The sequence below is a fragment of the Vipera ursinii genome (assembly GCF_947247035.1).
Source record: "Vipera ursinii genome assembly, chromosome: 3".
Taxonomy (NCBI): domain Eukaryota; kingdom Metazoa; phylum Chordata; class Lepidosauria; order Squamata; family Viperidae; genus Vipera; species Vipera ursinii.
Window position 1 is genome coordinate 56417632 of NC_139516.1, and position 18557 is coordinate 56436188.

An 18557-nucleotide genomic window follows, 5' to 3' on the forward strand; every position below is an offset into this window, starting at 1 on the left:
ATTTGGGTGTCAAACCATCTAGTCTTTACAAGACAAAATAAAAATGACCATTATCAAAGATTTAAGTCTACAAAAGAGTTCTTTGGAAAAACAAGGTAATTATACCAAGTGACAGAGTTGTCTTCTACACCATTCTGTCACTAAAAACATTAATAAAGCATGGATACTTCAGTCGAGATGCTAACCACTAATCACCAACATTGCAAAGTGATTTTACACTTTTCCTTTGTAATCTGATTAACGCACCAAGCCCCTAATACAGGGGTGTCAAAACGCCAGCCCATGGGCCGGATGCATCATGGTGAAACCATGCCCACCCCATTGCCGGCAATGGGAAAATAGTCGCGATACTTTGCGACACATCACATAATGTTGCAAGTTGGACACCCCCGCTCTAGTTAGTACAACCATTTTATTGTGTTTACTACAAGACTTCCTTATACTACATGCAGGGCAATTCTATTTGTTAAAATCTATGTGATATTCCTAATCTACTGGCAACAGATTAGGAGAGAAAAGATCAGAGAGGAATGGTGTTGCTAACTTTTCTCATCATTTTTGTTAAAAAAAATGTTCAAGATTTCAGGGGCTGTTCTTCCACTGTTGGGGCTATGATGATAAACTGGGACACTTGTGATTACAACAATTTCATACCACGCACGCCAACTGAGTCCCTTTTTCATGATTCCCATTAACCCTAATGTGAGAGTTGACAATTTTTCGGGGGGGGGGGGGGAAGAGAGAGAGAAAAGTCCTGAGACTGCTTCTGAAGTGGAAAGCCTCTCTTTCATATGAAAATGCCAGTAAACTCTGAGTCTGTCTATTTAGAAAACTGATTTGGGCCATCTTCTCCAAATCTGCCTACACATTTGAGGTTGGAAGGAATGTTGTAGATTCTTGCCTTTCATTATAAAGTCTGTGGAGGAAAGACTAGAAAGCCAACTTTTTCTATGGTTGCCCTAGGTTGCCTACCATGGTTCACAATGCAGGTAGTCTAGACTAATGTTGTTTATGTATCTCCCTCAAGTTAACATGAACAACAACATCAAAATTAAACTCCAACCTATCAGAGTGACTTAAGAAACTATGTGTCCAACAAATATGTCTGTGGACTAAATCTGATTCTTCAAGGAAGACAGAAAGTGAATTGATTGGATATACTGTGAACATCAAATTGTATTTCCAATTAAACGATTACTTTTACAAGTAAATTAACTCTTATTCAATATACGATTATATTTAGTTAGACTTTGTTAGAACATTATAAATACAATGGTTCCTACTTATAAATAAAAACACAATTCATTAAAATAAAATATTTAATGTTTGCTTGGCAAGCTGGGCAGTTTTATGACCATATTGCTTGATCCTACCTTTGGAAACAGAGATGGGTTTTCGATCTGTAATATCCAGATTTAGTAGCTTCCTTTCTCTTTCATCTTCTTCTATTTTCAAATTGCTCAGAATTTCCTCCAGTGTTTTGACAATATCAGTAAATGAAGGGCGTAACTTTGGGTCCATCTATGAAGATAAGAATAAATGCTAAATTAAACACATAACACAAAATCTATGCTTGTATGTCACAGTTAGTCCTCAACTTATGAACAATTGCTTAGCAACAATTTGAAGCTGACCACCCCCCGAAAAGCTACTTACAATCTAGTCCCTAAGTTACAGCTGCTGCAGCGCCCCCCCAAAAGTCTTTTGCCTTTATGACTGAATGATGAAATATCTGTTATCAGAACGCCCCCTGCTTTCCACCACATGGGATCCTACACCTTCCTTCTCACCTTGCTTCAACCCTTGCTACTTTTATTTCAAAGCTCTCCGGAGCTCTGAAGCTTGGGTTAGGGAAGAAGGACAGCCCACTCTGTTGTTGTTGGGCTATGCAACATGATCCCTGAAGCAGCTTCCATTTTCCTAGCAGCTGCATTGAATTCTGGCTGCTCAGAAATTGGCAATTCCATTTGGAATCACGCTGCATGACCCAGCAAGTGAGTGGCTTGCTTTGCTTTCCTAAAATGAGCTCTAGAGCATTTCGAAAGATAAGTGTGTGATGGGTGACATGGTGTGAAGACGAGGGTGTGGGGCTGGTGGGGCCCTACAGAGACCTTAGGGGTGGGAAGCAAAGCAACCGGTACCTGGGGGGGTGGAAGATGCCTTGGGAGGCCAAGGGAAGGGCCTGCATTAGCCTCAGAGGCAACCCATGCTCCACTTAACGACTCGTATGTTCATTTAATGACCACATTGAGAAGAGCAGGGATGGGGGGTTTGTAACTGAGGCAGACATGTGGGTGCTTCACTCAACAGCTGTCACAACTTCTCGCCATAACGGGCAAACTCCATTATGGTTATGAGTTGTGGACTATCTGTATTCTACCAATATAAAAATGTTTTATCATTAACATTTTGTGCACATGCACATATAGAAACACTCTATAAAAGAAAATTTACTGGATGCTTCATTTTCATAAAACCTTGTCTAATATAATATAGGAAAGAAGTATAGTGACAGCTTTTTATATCCTTACTTTATATTTTGCTCATTTTTATACCAAATCTACACATAAGTAACAAATGTTATAAACAAATTCATACAAATCATTCATATTTTCCCTTCAAAACACTTCATAATTTGTGAGCTACAAAATCTCCCAAATCATTCAGCATTGTATTTTTAAATTTAACATAAGCTGGGATTATAATTTTTTTTTGAGGATACTGACGTTGCAGCAATTGAAGGCTAACTGGAGAAAGTCGGGAGGACAATCCCCCACCATGTGCTGAAAGGCATCATAATCCAGTCCAAAATTCTACATGAAAGAAGAAAAATGCTCTGTTAATAACTAAATAAAACAAACGCGTATTAAAGAAAGCAGTGGGGAAATTACCAGGGTTAAAAGATAAAACACAACAGATAGAGAACTTCATTCTCCTCCTGAGCTCTGGGTCAGTACTTCTGTGGATTGGACAAAGAGATGCTGATGTTATTTTCTCCTCCTTCATTGGCCTAACAATGCTTTCTGAATCCAATATAATATTGTTCCATCCTTCTCATTGCTCGGCTTGATTGCCGACTGTCTATTATCATCATTTCTCAACCTTGCAACTCTAAGATATGTGTGGACTTCAACTCCCAGAATTCAAGCAAAGAAGCAACACTGGATGAGGAATTCTGGGAGTTGAAGTCCACATGGCACAGAATTGCTAAGAAACACTGAGAAACCTGCAGCTCCATCCCAGAAGCAGCTGCCAGTTTCTGATTGCCGACTGTCTATTATCAGCATTTCTCAACCTTGCAACTCTAAGATATGTGTGGACTTCAACTCCCAGAATTCAAGCAAAGGAGCAACACTGGATGAGGAATTCTGGGAGTTGAAGTCCACATGGCACAGAATTGCTAAGAAACACTGAGAAACCTGCAGCTCGATCCCAGAAGCAGCTTCCAGTTTCTGATTGCCGACTGTCTATTATCAGCATTTCTCAACCTTGCAACTCTAAGATATGTGTGGACTTCAACTCCCAGAATTCAAGCAAAGGAGCAACACTGGATGAGGAATTCTGGGAGTTGAAGTCCACATGGCACAGAATTGCTAAGAAACACTGAGAAACCTGCAGCTCCATCCCAGAAGCAGCTGCCAGTTTCTGATTGCCGACTGTCTATTATCAGCATTTCTCAACCTTGCAACTCTAAGATATGTGTGGACTTCAACTCCCAGAATTCAAGCAAAGGAGCAACACTGGATGAGGAATTCTGGGAGTTGAAGTCCACATGGCACAGAATTGCTAAGAAACACTGAGAAACCTGCAGCTCCATTCCAGAAGCAGCTGCCAGTTTCTGAGCAGCCAGAATTCAATGCAGCTGCTAGGAAAATGGCAGCTGCTTCAAGGGTCATGTTGTGTGGCTCAACAATGGAGCAGCCTGTCCTTCCTGAACCCAATCTACATGTTAACCAGCAAAATTCCAAGGACCGATTTAATACTACATTTCATGATTCTAAAACATCCACAAGTATATTAGTTTGCTTGCAGACCATGAGATTATTTCTACAGCATGTACTGAAACATCTTCAGCCTGTACATAGCTCAGATAGATGCACCATGCTGAACGAAAGGAAAAGAGAAAAAGCAACCCAGAATGCTACTGCATTTATTCGGGAGTCAGTTCTGAAACTGAAACTAGTACAGAGAAATACCGTAAATGTTTGCCTTTCTGTCTATGCAGAACACTCAGCTCTTTGAATGTTGGAAACACAGCACCAATTCAGCATTTTAAAAATACATTTGGAGAAAGTATTCCAAGAGATAATAGTTTCAATCCCATAGTCCAAGTTAACTCCTCCAATATAGTCTAACATTTAGAACTGTGAAAGAGGAGATACATAGAGAAATTTATAAATGTGTCCAGACCAAGAAACTTAGCCGCCAAGAAGTCTAGCATGAAATGCATTTACAAAAGAAAGCACTACTATACAGTACTTGGCCAATATCATATTACAATGTAGAAACAATCTGCACAGTCACTTTGTGATGCAATGACAACATAAACCACTTATGACAGTAGTTTTGTAATAACTTTAGTGCGGACTGCTTATAACATTGCTAGTTTTCTTAAAGATGATTCTTAAGAATATCTCCGTATTTCACCTACATAATATTTCACAGAAATGGGCTCTGCATTAGCCAATTTTGTCCATTTGTTTTGGAAGCAGCTCTCAAAAAGTATTAAAACAGACCTGTTAATTTGATGTTGAACATGATAACAGCAGCACGGTTACTGGTGGGACAATATTGGAAGAAGGATAGTTTGCCTACTAAAGAAGAATGGGTGTTTAAAGTTTCGAATCTTGCAGAAATGTCTAAGATTTCTGCTTACTTGAAAGATCATTCACAGGAAAGATATATTTCAGTTTGGAGGAGATGGATAGATTATATTCAGAATAAATATGGGACTAAAAAGTTCCATTTATCTTATGAGTAGATTTTAGAGGGATATTGTTATTGGTACTTTGTAGGTAGTTATGTTAAAGGGGAGTTAAAGCACATTATGAATTTGGTCAATTGTATATTATGCCTAATTTTTATTTAGAATATGATTATTATATTTAGCTGTATTTAGCTCTGGGAAGTGGGGGGGACGTGGGCGGGTTTGGGGTGGGGGGGATTTGGGGATATATTGTAAAATCTTGTTTTTGTAAAGCTCTTTAATAAAAAACAAACAGACCTGTTACGTCAACTGCTATCTAATTCTTTTTACTGGGCTTGGAACTTTCAAGCACAAAAACAGTGTTCTCTCACTGAACTAGAGTTTTTTTCGCTTTAACATTTGTCAAGATTCCTAATGCATGTACTTTAAAAACAGTGTCGATGTAAAGCAAATAAGTGATGATATAGTATAAACAAAATAGCCACCCTTTCATCATGATCTGTGAAAAGGCAAAAAGATGCGGGTGAAATCTAATCAAAAGAAGAAAATGTCCTGATCAGATTGCCCTCTTCTCATGAATGAAGGAGCCATAGAAACGACTTTGGTATTACGACAGTTAATCTCTTGAAAAGTGGCTGATTAATACAATATTCAGTCCAATATTATGCAAGGATAATTATGTACTTTAAATGAGGAAGGGAGGAGAGAGAGGGAACAGCATTCTGTGCCAAGCTTGGCATATAAATGTAACAAAGGATTAATGTTTTATTGCAACTTTTATAGCCCATTTGGCAACTCTATGGAAATTAATGACCCATGTAGCTAGTTTTTTCCCCCCTTGATAATCCTTATCAGTGAACTTTGCTCACCTCTGTTCGTGGGAGATAGTCTGGGTCTGCCTGGATCCTTGCAATAATCTCACAAAGGATGATCCCATATGAGAACACATCTGCCTAAAAAAGAAAATATAATCCCAGATTTATTTTGCAGATATACTCTTTCTCTTCTCTTCCATCGCTGGTTCCCCCCCCCCCCCGTAGTATAAGAGTATTCCTATCACATAATGCACGCAAAATGGGTGCCTAACACATTGCAAAAGCTTATATTACCTACTGCACCATTTCTAAACTTCTGATGTCACCCAAAATTCCACCAGCTAAGAAAACGACTGCAGTATTGTTTCTTTATCATTAGAGGGAGCTATAAAACTTGAAAAATATTTACCGGATTTTTTTTTTAAAGCTACAGCTTATTGGAAGAAAGAATATTGTTATTAACAAAATTATAAATTAAGGGAAAAAATGGCATTGTCCCTTGATAAGTCATGTAACTTTGATTTACATGATTTAAAAAACACTATTTCACAAAAGATGGATAAGGACCTATAATACTGTTCCCAAAGTTAGCTAAAAGTAAAATCTAAAATTTTAGATTCTCAATATAGAAAGCAAACAATTGCCCCATAGTATATCAAATTTATCAGAGACAACAGCATTTTCATGAGGTACTCTAGCTAGAAAGAAAAATAGAAAATATATCTTATGTAAAAGAAAACAGGCTAGATACAAGTAAACATTGCTTGCTTAAACATTCCAGGGCAACATTTTATTTTATTTTACCTTTTCATTATATGGCTCATCTCTCAGCACTTCAGGTGCCATCCAGTAAGGAGAACCTACCACTGGCAACTTCTCACTTCAACAAATTTAGAAAGGTAATTATTAGAAGTGTTTTCTCATATATTATACAACCCCCCCTTTAAGTTCAGCCAGGGAATGACTACCATTCCATTCCAAGCAAAGCATATAGGACAATGTCGTCATTATTTCACATATTTCACAATCCTGAAAGGTATTCTACCAGGAAGTATATTACAAAGTCTATTGAAAGAAGAAAATATTTACGTGCCACAGTGAAACGTTTAAGCAAAGTTATACCTACCTATGTGTGCAAATCATTTATACATACATGGCAATCAAATCTAAATGGATATCTTAAAGTTTTTTTTAAAAAAAACTGTTAAAACTAAAAAATAGCTCTTAAATACATTTAGTACCTGCATCAGTTACCTATCACAAATCTGCTGTTCATGCATATAGAGAATGATTATATTCAAAAGCTAAAAAGTAAGCAGTTCAGTAAATAATCCGAAAGACTTTTTAGTCAAATGCTGAATCTTAGAAGGCAATGATCAGTGATTCACAATTGTTTAGCTTAACATCATAATATTATTAAGCTCTAATTGGTGTTTACTGAGAAATAATGCTTACCTATAATCAGGAATTTTCTCTGCCAACCCAAAATCACCCACTATAGCAGAATATCCATTCTCATCATTCTTTATTAAACAGTTCTAATAAAAGCAAAGAAACAATAATGAATATTAAGTAGGCATAGTACCGCTATAATATCGCTGCAATAAACAATTTGATTTTGATTCTACCACCTATGAACATACCAGTATCTGCCAACCTCTTAGCCCATTCTGCCTTTTAAATGTTGAAAAGATTATTTAACAACTAACAGAATTTTAAAAATGACATGCTGCAAAGCTAAGTGCTGTCCTCAACTTTTGATGAACAGTTCCACATAGGACCCATGGATAGACTTAAAAAAATAAAAATGGTGAATGGGAGCAGCTAGTGCTTTGTTTGTAAATACAATAATGGTAAGCCAAGGATTGAAAACAAGTGGCCTTGAGGAGGCAGTAAAAAGTAATAGCAATAGCAACAGCACTTAGACTTATATACCGCTTCACAGTGCTTTACAATCCTCTCTAAGCAGTTTACAGTGTCAGCATATTGCCCCCAACAATTTGGGTTCTTTTACTGACCTTAGAAGGATGGAAGGCTGAGTCAACCTTGGGCTGGTGACAACTCAACTGCCAAACTCCTGGCAGCCAGCAGTGAGCAAAAGTAGCCTAAGCACTGTTCCATCATGGCTCAAAAAGTAAGCCTACTATTTGACCTTTCCTTCTACAATGGCTATTTGGTGAAGGCAACCTTCATGTGACAGACATTTCACCAAGTGCCTACAACCAGATCTCAAAATATTTACATAGGTTGAGGACCTATCTACATGGTATAGTACTGTTCTTTATTTCTCGCCAATTAAATAATTTCTGCTCCAACTGTACTGAATATTGTGCATAGCATATAAATACATATCTGTTAAGAGTAAGCAAGAATGAATATCAGAATAGGTTGAAGGCATCTTGTGATATTAACAATATTGATCATGAACAATTTAAAGAATAAACAATGAAGTTGGGAAAATACATTTCATTTATTTGTATCCCGCTTTCATTACTTTTACAAGTAACTCAAGGCAGTGTGCATACCTAATATTCTTTCCTCATCCTATTTTCCCCAAAAAACCACTCTGTGAGGAGAATTGGACTGAGAGGGAGTGAGTGACTGGCCCAAAGTCACCCAACTGGCCTTAACCACAAGACCAAACTGGCATTATACTATCAAAACTTCAGCATGTTTTTTCATGCACAAAGATTTTAATTCTAAATATTAATTCACACCTAAATGAATTTTAGAATATACAGCTAAATTTGGATTTCTAACTGTACATAAAGCCACCTGAACTGTGCTTACCCAATGCACTTTGGATCTTTTCATCTATGACTATTGTTATTTCTAATTAAACAAATGTATTCATTTAGTTTATTTGAAATTGAATATTTGTTCACTGCAAAATGTACATAAATCCTAAAGGAATAACATTGATCATAATGCAATGTTAAAAACATTGTAAAAATCCACACTTGAAACTAGCTTTTTGTGGGTAGCTTCAATGATTTAATGATAGTCATTTGTTTCCCTCTCTCCATTAGCACATAAGACTGTTGTTTGATTTGTAAATATTACAAAGGAATTATTTAAAGTACTATTTTATTAAGGTTCAGTAAAGAACCATATTTAGAATTTGTGAAAAAGATATTTATCATAAAAGGAACAGTGATTTCTTAAATTCTTGGTTAGTTTAATCCAAAGCTCTAGGAGTTATAGGCAATTGTGTTCTTTTGCTACGTACTGTTGGGAAGTGACTTTAACATACACATGTACACTATGCAATTTTATTAGTATGACAATATTTGCAAAACAATTGTAAAGAAATCCCAGCGTTAATTGTGTAGGAATAGAATACGGGCATATTGTATGTCAGAGAAGGGGAATGTAAAGCAATACGAATATCCAGGCCTTTCTTCATGCACCTTAAAGTTGCTTCTTTAAAATCTACATGAAGAGTCAATTTTTTGCTGCTCGGTAGGGCGGGAACAAGGGATTGCAAGAGTAGCAGAGAAACTGTTACAGAATGGAACTTTGAAAATGAAGATCAGGCAATCATAGCAACAGCTCAGTAGCAGCCAGCGGTACTGAAGCAACCACAACATTTCCTAGTTGCATTTTCTCTGGAGTTACGGATCCCTAATGTAGGCACATTCTGTAAGTTAGCCCAGCCTTGGTTCAAAAATTGTCATCCTATGATGCACCAATTCACCCAGGTAAAGGTCATGAGAATTTTAGTAGTATATAGATATTCCAGATTCTCATTTACAGTTCTGGCATATACACAAGTGACTAACTTCATTAAAAAAAATAGGTATATTTTAAATATGTATATTTGAAGCACAGTTTGAAAGCAACACCACTACTCATTTTTAATAAAGTATTATGTTTTATACCAACAGATTAGCCCTAGAGCAGACATGTCAAACTCGCGATGTCACATGATGTCGCGCAACGTATTGGAGCTTTTTCTCCATTGCCGGCAAAGGGGTGGGCGCGGTTTCCTGGTGACGCGTCCGGCCCGCGGGTCGAAGTTTGACACCCCTGCCCTAGAGTGTTACAGAAGTTAGAAAGCTATAAGAACATTGCACCAAATAAGTTAATTTTACATTTATTTTCCTGGAAATATAATTCTTAACTCACAGTTGCAGTTTGCTTTCATCTGATAATAAGACAATACAGCTTTGAGAAGGGATAAAGAGATCAAAAGAATTCCAAGAAATTTGCTGCCAGCAAATACAATCAAACTGAAGAACATTACCTTGGAAGTCAAATCTCTGTGGAAAATTCCTTTATAATGAAGATAGCTGAGTCCAAGAGCAATATCCAGTGCCAGCTTTACTCGCACTGTCCAGGACAAGTGGTGATTACTATCTAACAATTGTTCCAGGTTACCACAGTTGATGTACTGTAAAAAAACAAAGCTGTGATTAAAAATGTAGTTCAAATAAAAAAAAATACTGGTGAGAAAAGATGGTACATTTCAAAATGGAGCTGGGTTTAGTGAAGAGCTCTTCTTTGTCTAGTACACTAACAAATTAGTGTAACTGAATTTAAATATCCTATTGTAATCCAATACACAGTTACTGAATTAATACACTGTGATTAGCTCCTCTAGTCAAGCAAAAATTATAATTCTATATTATAAAGATAAGATTAAGCACTTAAAGAAGATACAGTAATTTTTAATTTTGATTCTTACTCTGCCTAATTCCTTAAAGTGCTCATAAAAATAAACAATGTAAGTTTAAGAACAACAGGCAAGTAAAAGTAGAAATTTATAACATAGTATCCTGGATTTTCATAATTATAGTTACTATTTACCAACAAAGGTGATGAGATTTAAAGCCTTTTTCTCCCTTATATTTGTATAATAATTTGTTTTCCTCTATCTCACTTATAAATGTTATGATTAAGAACTATACAATTTTGTAAACTGTGGGTGAAAGGGGAATTGCAAAGAGAATTTATAATTTGGGATCGCTGATGTAAGGGTTACACTAACATGGGAAATTATTTCTGATAATGTTAACTGAAGCAAAATAGATGAGCAACTAAGGATAATAACTATAATTGCAATTATTTTAATTACTGCACTTCTCAAGTTCAAACTAAAGAGAGGAATAAAACTAGATCCTATTACTCAGGTGAATTTTACTACCTGCCAAATTTTACTATCTGCCAAATGCCATAATTATGGCTTTTCAAAATGCCCAACAGGATTAAGTTGAATGCTTGCAAAGTGTTTCCTAATTCAAAAACCTGTTGTAAAAGGGGAGGAGAATTTACCGCTTTTTCTTTTCTTTCAGCACCCAGCCAAGGTGGATCCTACATGTTAAATGCTAAATTTAATTGACCGCTTTTCCTTCTTGGTTTGTACACTATTTTTTTTTCCTTATTGTTAGGGTTGAATGTATGCTTTTGTTTTGTTTCATTTTGTTGGTTTGTTTTATTGTTCTGTTTTGTAATTTATTCTCTATGATAAAACAATAAATTAAAAAAAACCTGTGAGTTTGACAATAGTCAATGGGTTGAAAGTTCTGCTGCTGAACACCCAATGAATAGGAAAACACGAGTTGGTCAAACTGTTTTATCACAGACCTCTTTCAGGTTTCTCTGCCTGGATTCTCTACGTAGCAGCAGGCAAAGATACAGAACTTTAGTGGTCTATTATGATATTATTATTTTATTTTATTTTATTTTAATCCCATTTATATCCCGCCATTCTCCGAAGACTCAGGGCGGCTTACAATTTAAGCACAAACCAATGTGCTTAGCAGTAGCCTTCATTCTATGTATATGCCTGCTTATTAGGGCTTTCACCCCCCCCCCAAAGCGGCATTATTACAAAGTCAGCTTATTGCCCCCAACAATCTGGGTCCTCATATTTAGTGTATATTATAATATACACTAAATATCCTCATCTTATTTTGAATGTGAGTTTCTGAAGGGTGGAATTCTAGACATAATAGGCTCTCCGTTCCTAAGCTTTCTGGCCCACGGAAGCAACTGATACATAAGTTTTCCCAAATTGTTTTGATAAAGATCACCCTTGAGTTAATGCTTTAACTTTATGACTGGACTTTGGACATTTTATGGATGTGGAAGAAGGTAATTAAAGTGATCCACACTAAAAATTTATGTATCTAAATAACTTCTCAATGTTCCTTACAAAATTTCTTAGCATTTTAGCAAGCATTTTTCTTTAAAAAATCCTGTTTGATTTCATTTTCCAAAATGCAGAAATGAGCTGAGAACATGGCAGAATGTTCAAGAGCATCTTGTCAAATTTGAATATAGTACAAACTATAACAAGCTAATATACCAATGAATTGTATGGTTTTATTTGTTGTGTTGGGCTGTACTGATTAGTGTTCACTGTAGATGTTTAATTATTATACTGTACACTACTCTGTAAGTCACTAAGGATTATTTGATTGTGGCAGGATACAAGTCTAGTCAATAAATCAATCAGAATACCGGTAGTTATTAAACAGCCAACCAATGTATTTATAATAAGAGAACTTTGACTCTGCAGGATAATAAAATATACTGAAACTGAAATCCAATATATTTGCAAGGCAAGAGGATGAGTAATCTGTTCAGAGATCTGGATGGCTCTCAGCCTGAAGGTGTTCAAGAACCTACTAAAAATGAACTTTCACTCTCACCTATTAAAAAACTGGTTATTTTCCCAGTCTCTGGGGAAGAGCAAAGATTGAGTCCACAATGGATGGATTTTTTTCAGTTCACGTTGTTTCTAGGGGTGCTCATGTTTTTCTGAATGTTGTACATTATAAAAAAAACCTTTTAATTATAAACTGTTCAGGATTTGGGCAGTCTATAATTGTTTAAATAAACAAATAGCCTCCAAGGCTCTGTATGTAGTAGTATCTTGGCTCCAGATATTTCTGAGTGCAATAGATTGTCCATTTTAATCTAACTTTATATATGGTTATGGAACAGACTTCAGATGGCCCATTATAGACCCTGACCTGGTGTTAAGGAATGCTCCTCTATTGGTTTTGTAGAAACTCTACAACTATTAATATCATTAATCCTTACATACAGTACATCTTGACAACTTATCTAAAATGGCACTAGAAATCCAGTGGTGCTAATCCTTTTGAGAAGCACATTTTCAAACGATTTGCACTATGAGATACCTATTTAATAACATAATTATTAGTTTATGGTATTCCTCGCTCAACACAAACATAACCCCTGAAGAGATTGTTTATAGTTTGGGTACTGCTGTGACTATTTCTTCATATGGTGCCTGTTTTGGTTGTCTTGCAACGTTTCATAACACAAAATATACATAGGGTTTCCATGACCATATTCTCCATTGTTATGGGAAATAAAAATTTAGAACAAGATGCAATTTACAAACTACTACTATTCCATTGTTATGTCCCAACTGAGGAAAACTGATCTGTAATTTGAACAATCATTGTTCATCTAAGCAGAATAAGCTCTGCATCCCATTTGGAATATACTAGGGACTCCTATTTTAAAGATAGATGCTGACAACCTGAAACCATGCTATGGAGAGTGGAAAGAGGGCATATGTATAAGTAACTCACAGCTATTTAGTATCATATTAAACTACAGTTCAGAGATAAGTGAAGACTTACCACTATTCAAAAACTTTAATAATGCAGCTATATCCAGTTTCATAATAATTGGCTACTTTGTTTCAAGAACTTTGTTCCTTGTAACACTAACTTAATCTAATCTCAGAGCAATTAGCAGGTGAAAAAGGCAATTGCACAGAGAACATATTATACGACCCAGGGGGGAAAAAAGTAATCTGGAGAAGCAGAGAACTCGTTTATGTTTTCCATAGATACCAGATCTGTGCGGCAAGATTTTGCATCCTCTGTGACTTTGTTGTCATATGGTGGGTCTTAGATTTTTTTTTTCAAATCTTTCTCATATCCACAAAGTCTTACAATTTATTTTACCTTTCATAATTCTCCCTAATCAAAACCCTTAAATGAAAGATAATCACATATTTACGGCCCAGATGTAAATATGGGGAAGAAACAGCAAACTGAGAATGGCTCCTTTAAAAGTAGAAGTGACCATGGTGGAACGAAGAGCCAGCAAGTAGACTGGCTCTTCTAAATACGTCTCTGGACAAGAAAAGGTCAGAGGATCGCCCAAAGTGCTCCATACAGTTTTTCTTCACACAGAGATCGTAAGATACCAGTCTTTGGCTCTGGAAGATGAGGGAATGCCATTTCTGCCCAAACTACAGCCAGAGCCTTTATGGAACTGAGCTGCGTGCTTCCTTTTCTAATCACTTTTGGAAATGGTTTTGTCAGAATCCATTTATATCATATTCATAAATGGAATGTTTCAAACATATCCCATGGATTCTGCCATCTCCCGAAGAGAAGAGGATAGATGTGTATTGAACCGGCAATAGGCATTTCAAAGGAAAGGAGAAGCCTTTTGAACTGGGGAAACAAAAGGGGGGGCTAGCATCTGGCTTGTGTCACGGAAGACAGCAATAAACAAAAGGGTCCTAACTTCCTTTTTCCCACGAGGTGGATGATACGAGAGGAAGGATGGGGGGACTGACCAAATGGGGATTAAGGGGGGAACTCTTTATAAGAATTTACATTGTGGAACCATTAAGCCCTGTCTCATTTCCTACAACCAAGCATGTCATAGTAAAGATTTCTTTTGGACTAAAAACCTGACTCCAAGAGTTTTTGTCTTCCTAAGACGTGGTTTGGGGTGGGTCCTGACAGGTTTGTTAATTGCTTTTCAGATATTAAGATCTTTCAGAATGATATTTTTATAGCCCCAGGTGAATTTCCTTCAATCCTTAGTGAAGTAAGTTTTAAATACAAAATTTATTTGAAGGGATTAAAGATTAAGATGATAAAGTCAGTTTATCTGATCAAGATTAAAATAGATTTGTTATCTCTGATAACCCTTAGTGGACTATTGGTGACTAGGACTGTATGATGAAGCTTCTAAGCTTTATAGGTAAGAGAATAAATATCAGGAAAAGATCTTTTGTTGAATTTTAAGAGAAGTAATACATTATTAAAGTTGTTTGTATTTATTGCGATGAAGAGGGAAGTCATTTATTATTATTTTTCTTAATTATATTTTTATTTTTTTCTATTTTTCTCTGTTCTACACTTTTTTCTTATTCTTTTAATTTTAGTTCGTATTAGCCTTTGTATTTTATTTGCAAACTTTAATAAAATTACTGCAAAAACAAAAAAAAAAATGGACTGAAGGCCAAGAACACTGATTTCTGGGTCAGTAGATATGACTTAGCACAACCAAATATTTTGACATTTTCTTCCATAATCTTTTGAGAGATTTATGTAGATCTGGATGCAGAGTCTGGAGCAATGAAAAATCTTTCTGAAATAAAGAAAGGTCTCAAGATCATCTACATGTCCTCCATTTACTTCTCATGAGTAAACCCTAGAAAAAGATGTTTTGTGATTGGCTGGTGGAGCAGTTGAGAGATTCTATTGGAACTTACAGCTGTTTTGGAGTCAAAGTTCTGCTGATTCTCATTTCTTAATTACTGAACTTTTTAAAACTACTTTTCAAAATATTAAGAAACTTTTAGGTTTTCAGCGGGTGAGATTTTCTTTCAACCTTTTGCGAACAAAGTTTTAAATATGATTTTAAGATTTATAAAAAATTATAAATTTTCTGTTAAGGAGTTAATAGCAAAAGGAGAATTGAACATTGTTTTTGAAAAATTAATTATGGATGAATGGTCCAGATGAATTTATTATAAATGGATTAAGGAAATATAAGAATTTTCCCCGTGGGAAAGAAGTTATGTTTTACTATTGGCATGTAAACAAGATGGAAATTTGAAAATTGATCACTAGAAGGTGCCAGAAGTGAACAGTACAATGGATGACTAGAGAAATGGGATCAAATGGCTCAAAAATTAATCTTAAAGATTCTGCCACTGTTGATAAATTTATTGACAAAATAGATGATGGTAGAGAAGAAAAAGAAATATTGTGCTGGACAAGGAGCCAAAGATATTGTACTGAACAAAAAAACCTGATTTAACAGTTTTTAAATAATAAAAAAGACAGATTATAAGAAGGACATAGAACAAGATGACTTAACCCAAAAAGCATGGAAACTTACAGCCATAGACTCTGACCTATATCCTGAGATTGTTCAGAATTTCCAAATTTGGGGAACAGTATCAACAAGTAAAATCTCAAAGGTGGAAAAGCACAAAAATATGAGGAATGGTTTCTTGGGAATAATGCCCTACTCAGGAACCCCCATTTGAAAACTCTGTAGTCTAAATTATGTATGTATCAGTTGGGGCTTGGAGACAAAAGCTAGAAGTCTTTTGTATAGTCTTCAGTTAGAAAATCATCCCATTATCAGCTCAATATCTTACATACGACCTGTGACTTCCTATCTTGAATCTTGCCCTGGACTTCTGGACTGATTTTTTGGACTCTGACTCAGTTTGTATTCTGACTTTTGCCCACATCAGTCTGAAACTTTGAGTATATGCTTGACTGACTTTGAACTGTCTTTACAGTACATTTTCTGCCCAACCATTTGATTACATATTGATTATCTTTGAGAAGCTTTAAGCCTATCCAACTATATCTGCGCCAATTTTGGTGAGCTCACTGCCTGAGACAAAAGGAAAAATGAAATAATTGGAGAGCCATGCTTTATACCTTTACGTACTCATATGTCGCAACATATTAATTTGGATCTTAACATTTAAGATCTATATTATATATATTTTCCTATAACAGGGAGTAGTTGAGAAAATTTATTCTTGGTTCCAAAATCAAGTCTACATAACTCACATATTCATGCCTAGACTATGAAAACTTAAAGGGGGAAAACCCATACTTAGCAAGATCTTTATTTAAACTAAGCCATGATACCATATTTTCTTTGTCAGAGGGGTGTTGCTCCCTATTGCTTAATGAAACACTAATAAAAACATTTCTATTGTGCTGTTCTATTGTTTATGCTTAAACAGTTGCAGTACATTGGCTTAATGAGTTTTATTTTAGGAAAGAATGCGGTATTAAAAATTAACACTCCAAAAGGCAATTTTTGTTTGAAATGCAGTAGACTTATAACTCTTTTGTTATCCTAGTAGGATTGAGGCAGCATATAAACCAGTGGTGGGATTCAGCCGGTTCGCACCACTTTGGCAGAACCGGTAGCTAGTTTTTTGTTGCCCAGCATAGAATGGACTTCTGGAAGCGGCATTCACACAGAGAACCGGTTGTTCACATATCTGAATCCTACCAATTAAGAGGCTTGGCCTCTTAATTTTCTCCACAAGATTCCTATTATGTATGGCATTGCATCAAGGAAACATCATGTGCATAAGATAAATCAATATATTAGGAAAGAAGTCAATAATCATTTCTACAGGAATAATGACACATGTTTTGCAGCTATAGAGAGAGATGCCACCATCCTAAATGTTTAGATACCTGGCACTTAATTCATATTAAGGATGGTTTATGCATTTCCATTATTGAAAGGAATCACAGTATCCAACAGTGTGAAATACAGACTTATTTCAACCATTATTTATTTAACTAATATAGGTACACAGAATTATAAGTACACATTTTAATTGCTAGGCTTTTGAGCACTTGTACATTCTTATGAGATGTTCTTATGTGTTAATCCTTCAAACATCAGCCATCTAATTCATGCTAAAATAATGGGCAGAGTCCTATTGAAATTGACATTTGAGTGTTTTGAAAGTATCCTAAATGGCATACCAATACTAATCATGTGACAGCCTATATTACCAGAACTCTAAGAGACATGCACACTTCCAACATAACAACAGTGTTAAAATAATATGGGTGGATTCACTCTATGGGCTGACTTACTCATAAGTAATAAAACATAAAACACAGTGAATGTTCAAAGTTGCAAAACAGGGAATATAAAGTTTTCAAAGTACTGTATGAAGCTTGTAGACTTTTCACTTTTAACAAAAACCTTACTTACATAGAAGAAAATTAGATTGCAGTTGGAATACATAGTATTTATGTATATGTTTATTTTTTAATTTCAATATTTGAGGCCATCTAGTCACTAATGAGTCTGGGTGGCTAAAATGTCCAAATATGTCATATTATTTTAAATCAAATACACAAATAAAACATTAGGCAGATTAAAGATTATTATTTTTAGAAAAAAAATTACTGTTGTTCACTATATTACTGGAAGAAGATAAAATCCATCTTTTGAGCAATCGGGAGAATCTGAATAGACTATGACTCAGTTAAGAAGCATTAGCATCACAACCGGCAACCAAGACTCTTGAGATCTTGCATGCTTTTCATACAATTATCCTCAACTTGCTGTTTATTAACTATACTGTGTCATTACATACAATACTTAGTACTCATTACCAAATTATGATTCACAAAGCCATTTCACTCCATGTTCTCAAACTGTGGCTTGGTAGATTAGCGAAAACTAGAAATTGAGGAAAAACTCCAAGTAAAAAGAGGGGAGGAGGAGAAATGGTTTGTTGGGATATTCTTCCACAGGTAATAACTTAATATTACATCTTAAATGACTCATAATGGAGGTGAAGCTACAAAACAGCTTGCTTCACTGCAACCCATTTGATCTGCAAATAATTTCATCACCACTATACATATTTTGCTTTCTGCAATCCTCATCAACTGTGAATCACACTTCCCTATTTTCTGTGACAATGCAGTTCATGAACAATACTTTCATCCAATTATTTTTCAGACTAAATTATCCAACAGCTGAATGCAAAAATACATCCAAATGCAACTAATCAA

The 18557-nt window shown here is 35.6% G+C and overlaps 1 protein-coding gene across 1 annotated transcript in view; it reads right to left on the reverse strand.

Annotated features, from left to right (window-relative positions):
• TESK2 (testis associated actin remodelling kinase 2) overlaps positions 1 to 18557 on the reverse strand; it is a 63194-nt gene that overhangs the window by 8678 nt on the left and 35959 nt on the right. The window contains exons 5-10 of the mRNA XM_083359581.1: positions 9989 to 10135; positions 7198 to 7280; positions 6547 to 6622; positions 5797 to 5880; positions 2727 to 2813; positions 1374 to 1521 (exon numbers count right to left, since the gene is read on the reverse strand). Coding sequence (XP_083215707.1) covers positions 1374 to 1521; positions 2727 to 2813; positions 5797 to 5880; positions 6547 to 6622; positions 7198 to 7280; positions 9989 to 10135 — 625 coding nt within the window. The remainder of the gene's footprint in view (positions 1 to 1373; positions 1522 to 2726; positions 2814 to 5796; positions 5881 to 6546; positions 6623 to 7197; positions 7281 to 9988; positions 10136 to 18557) is intronic.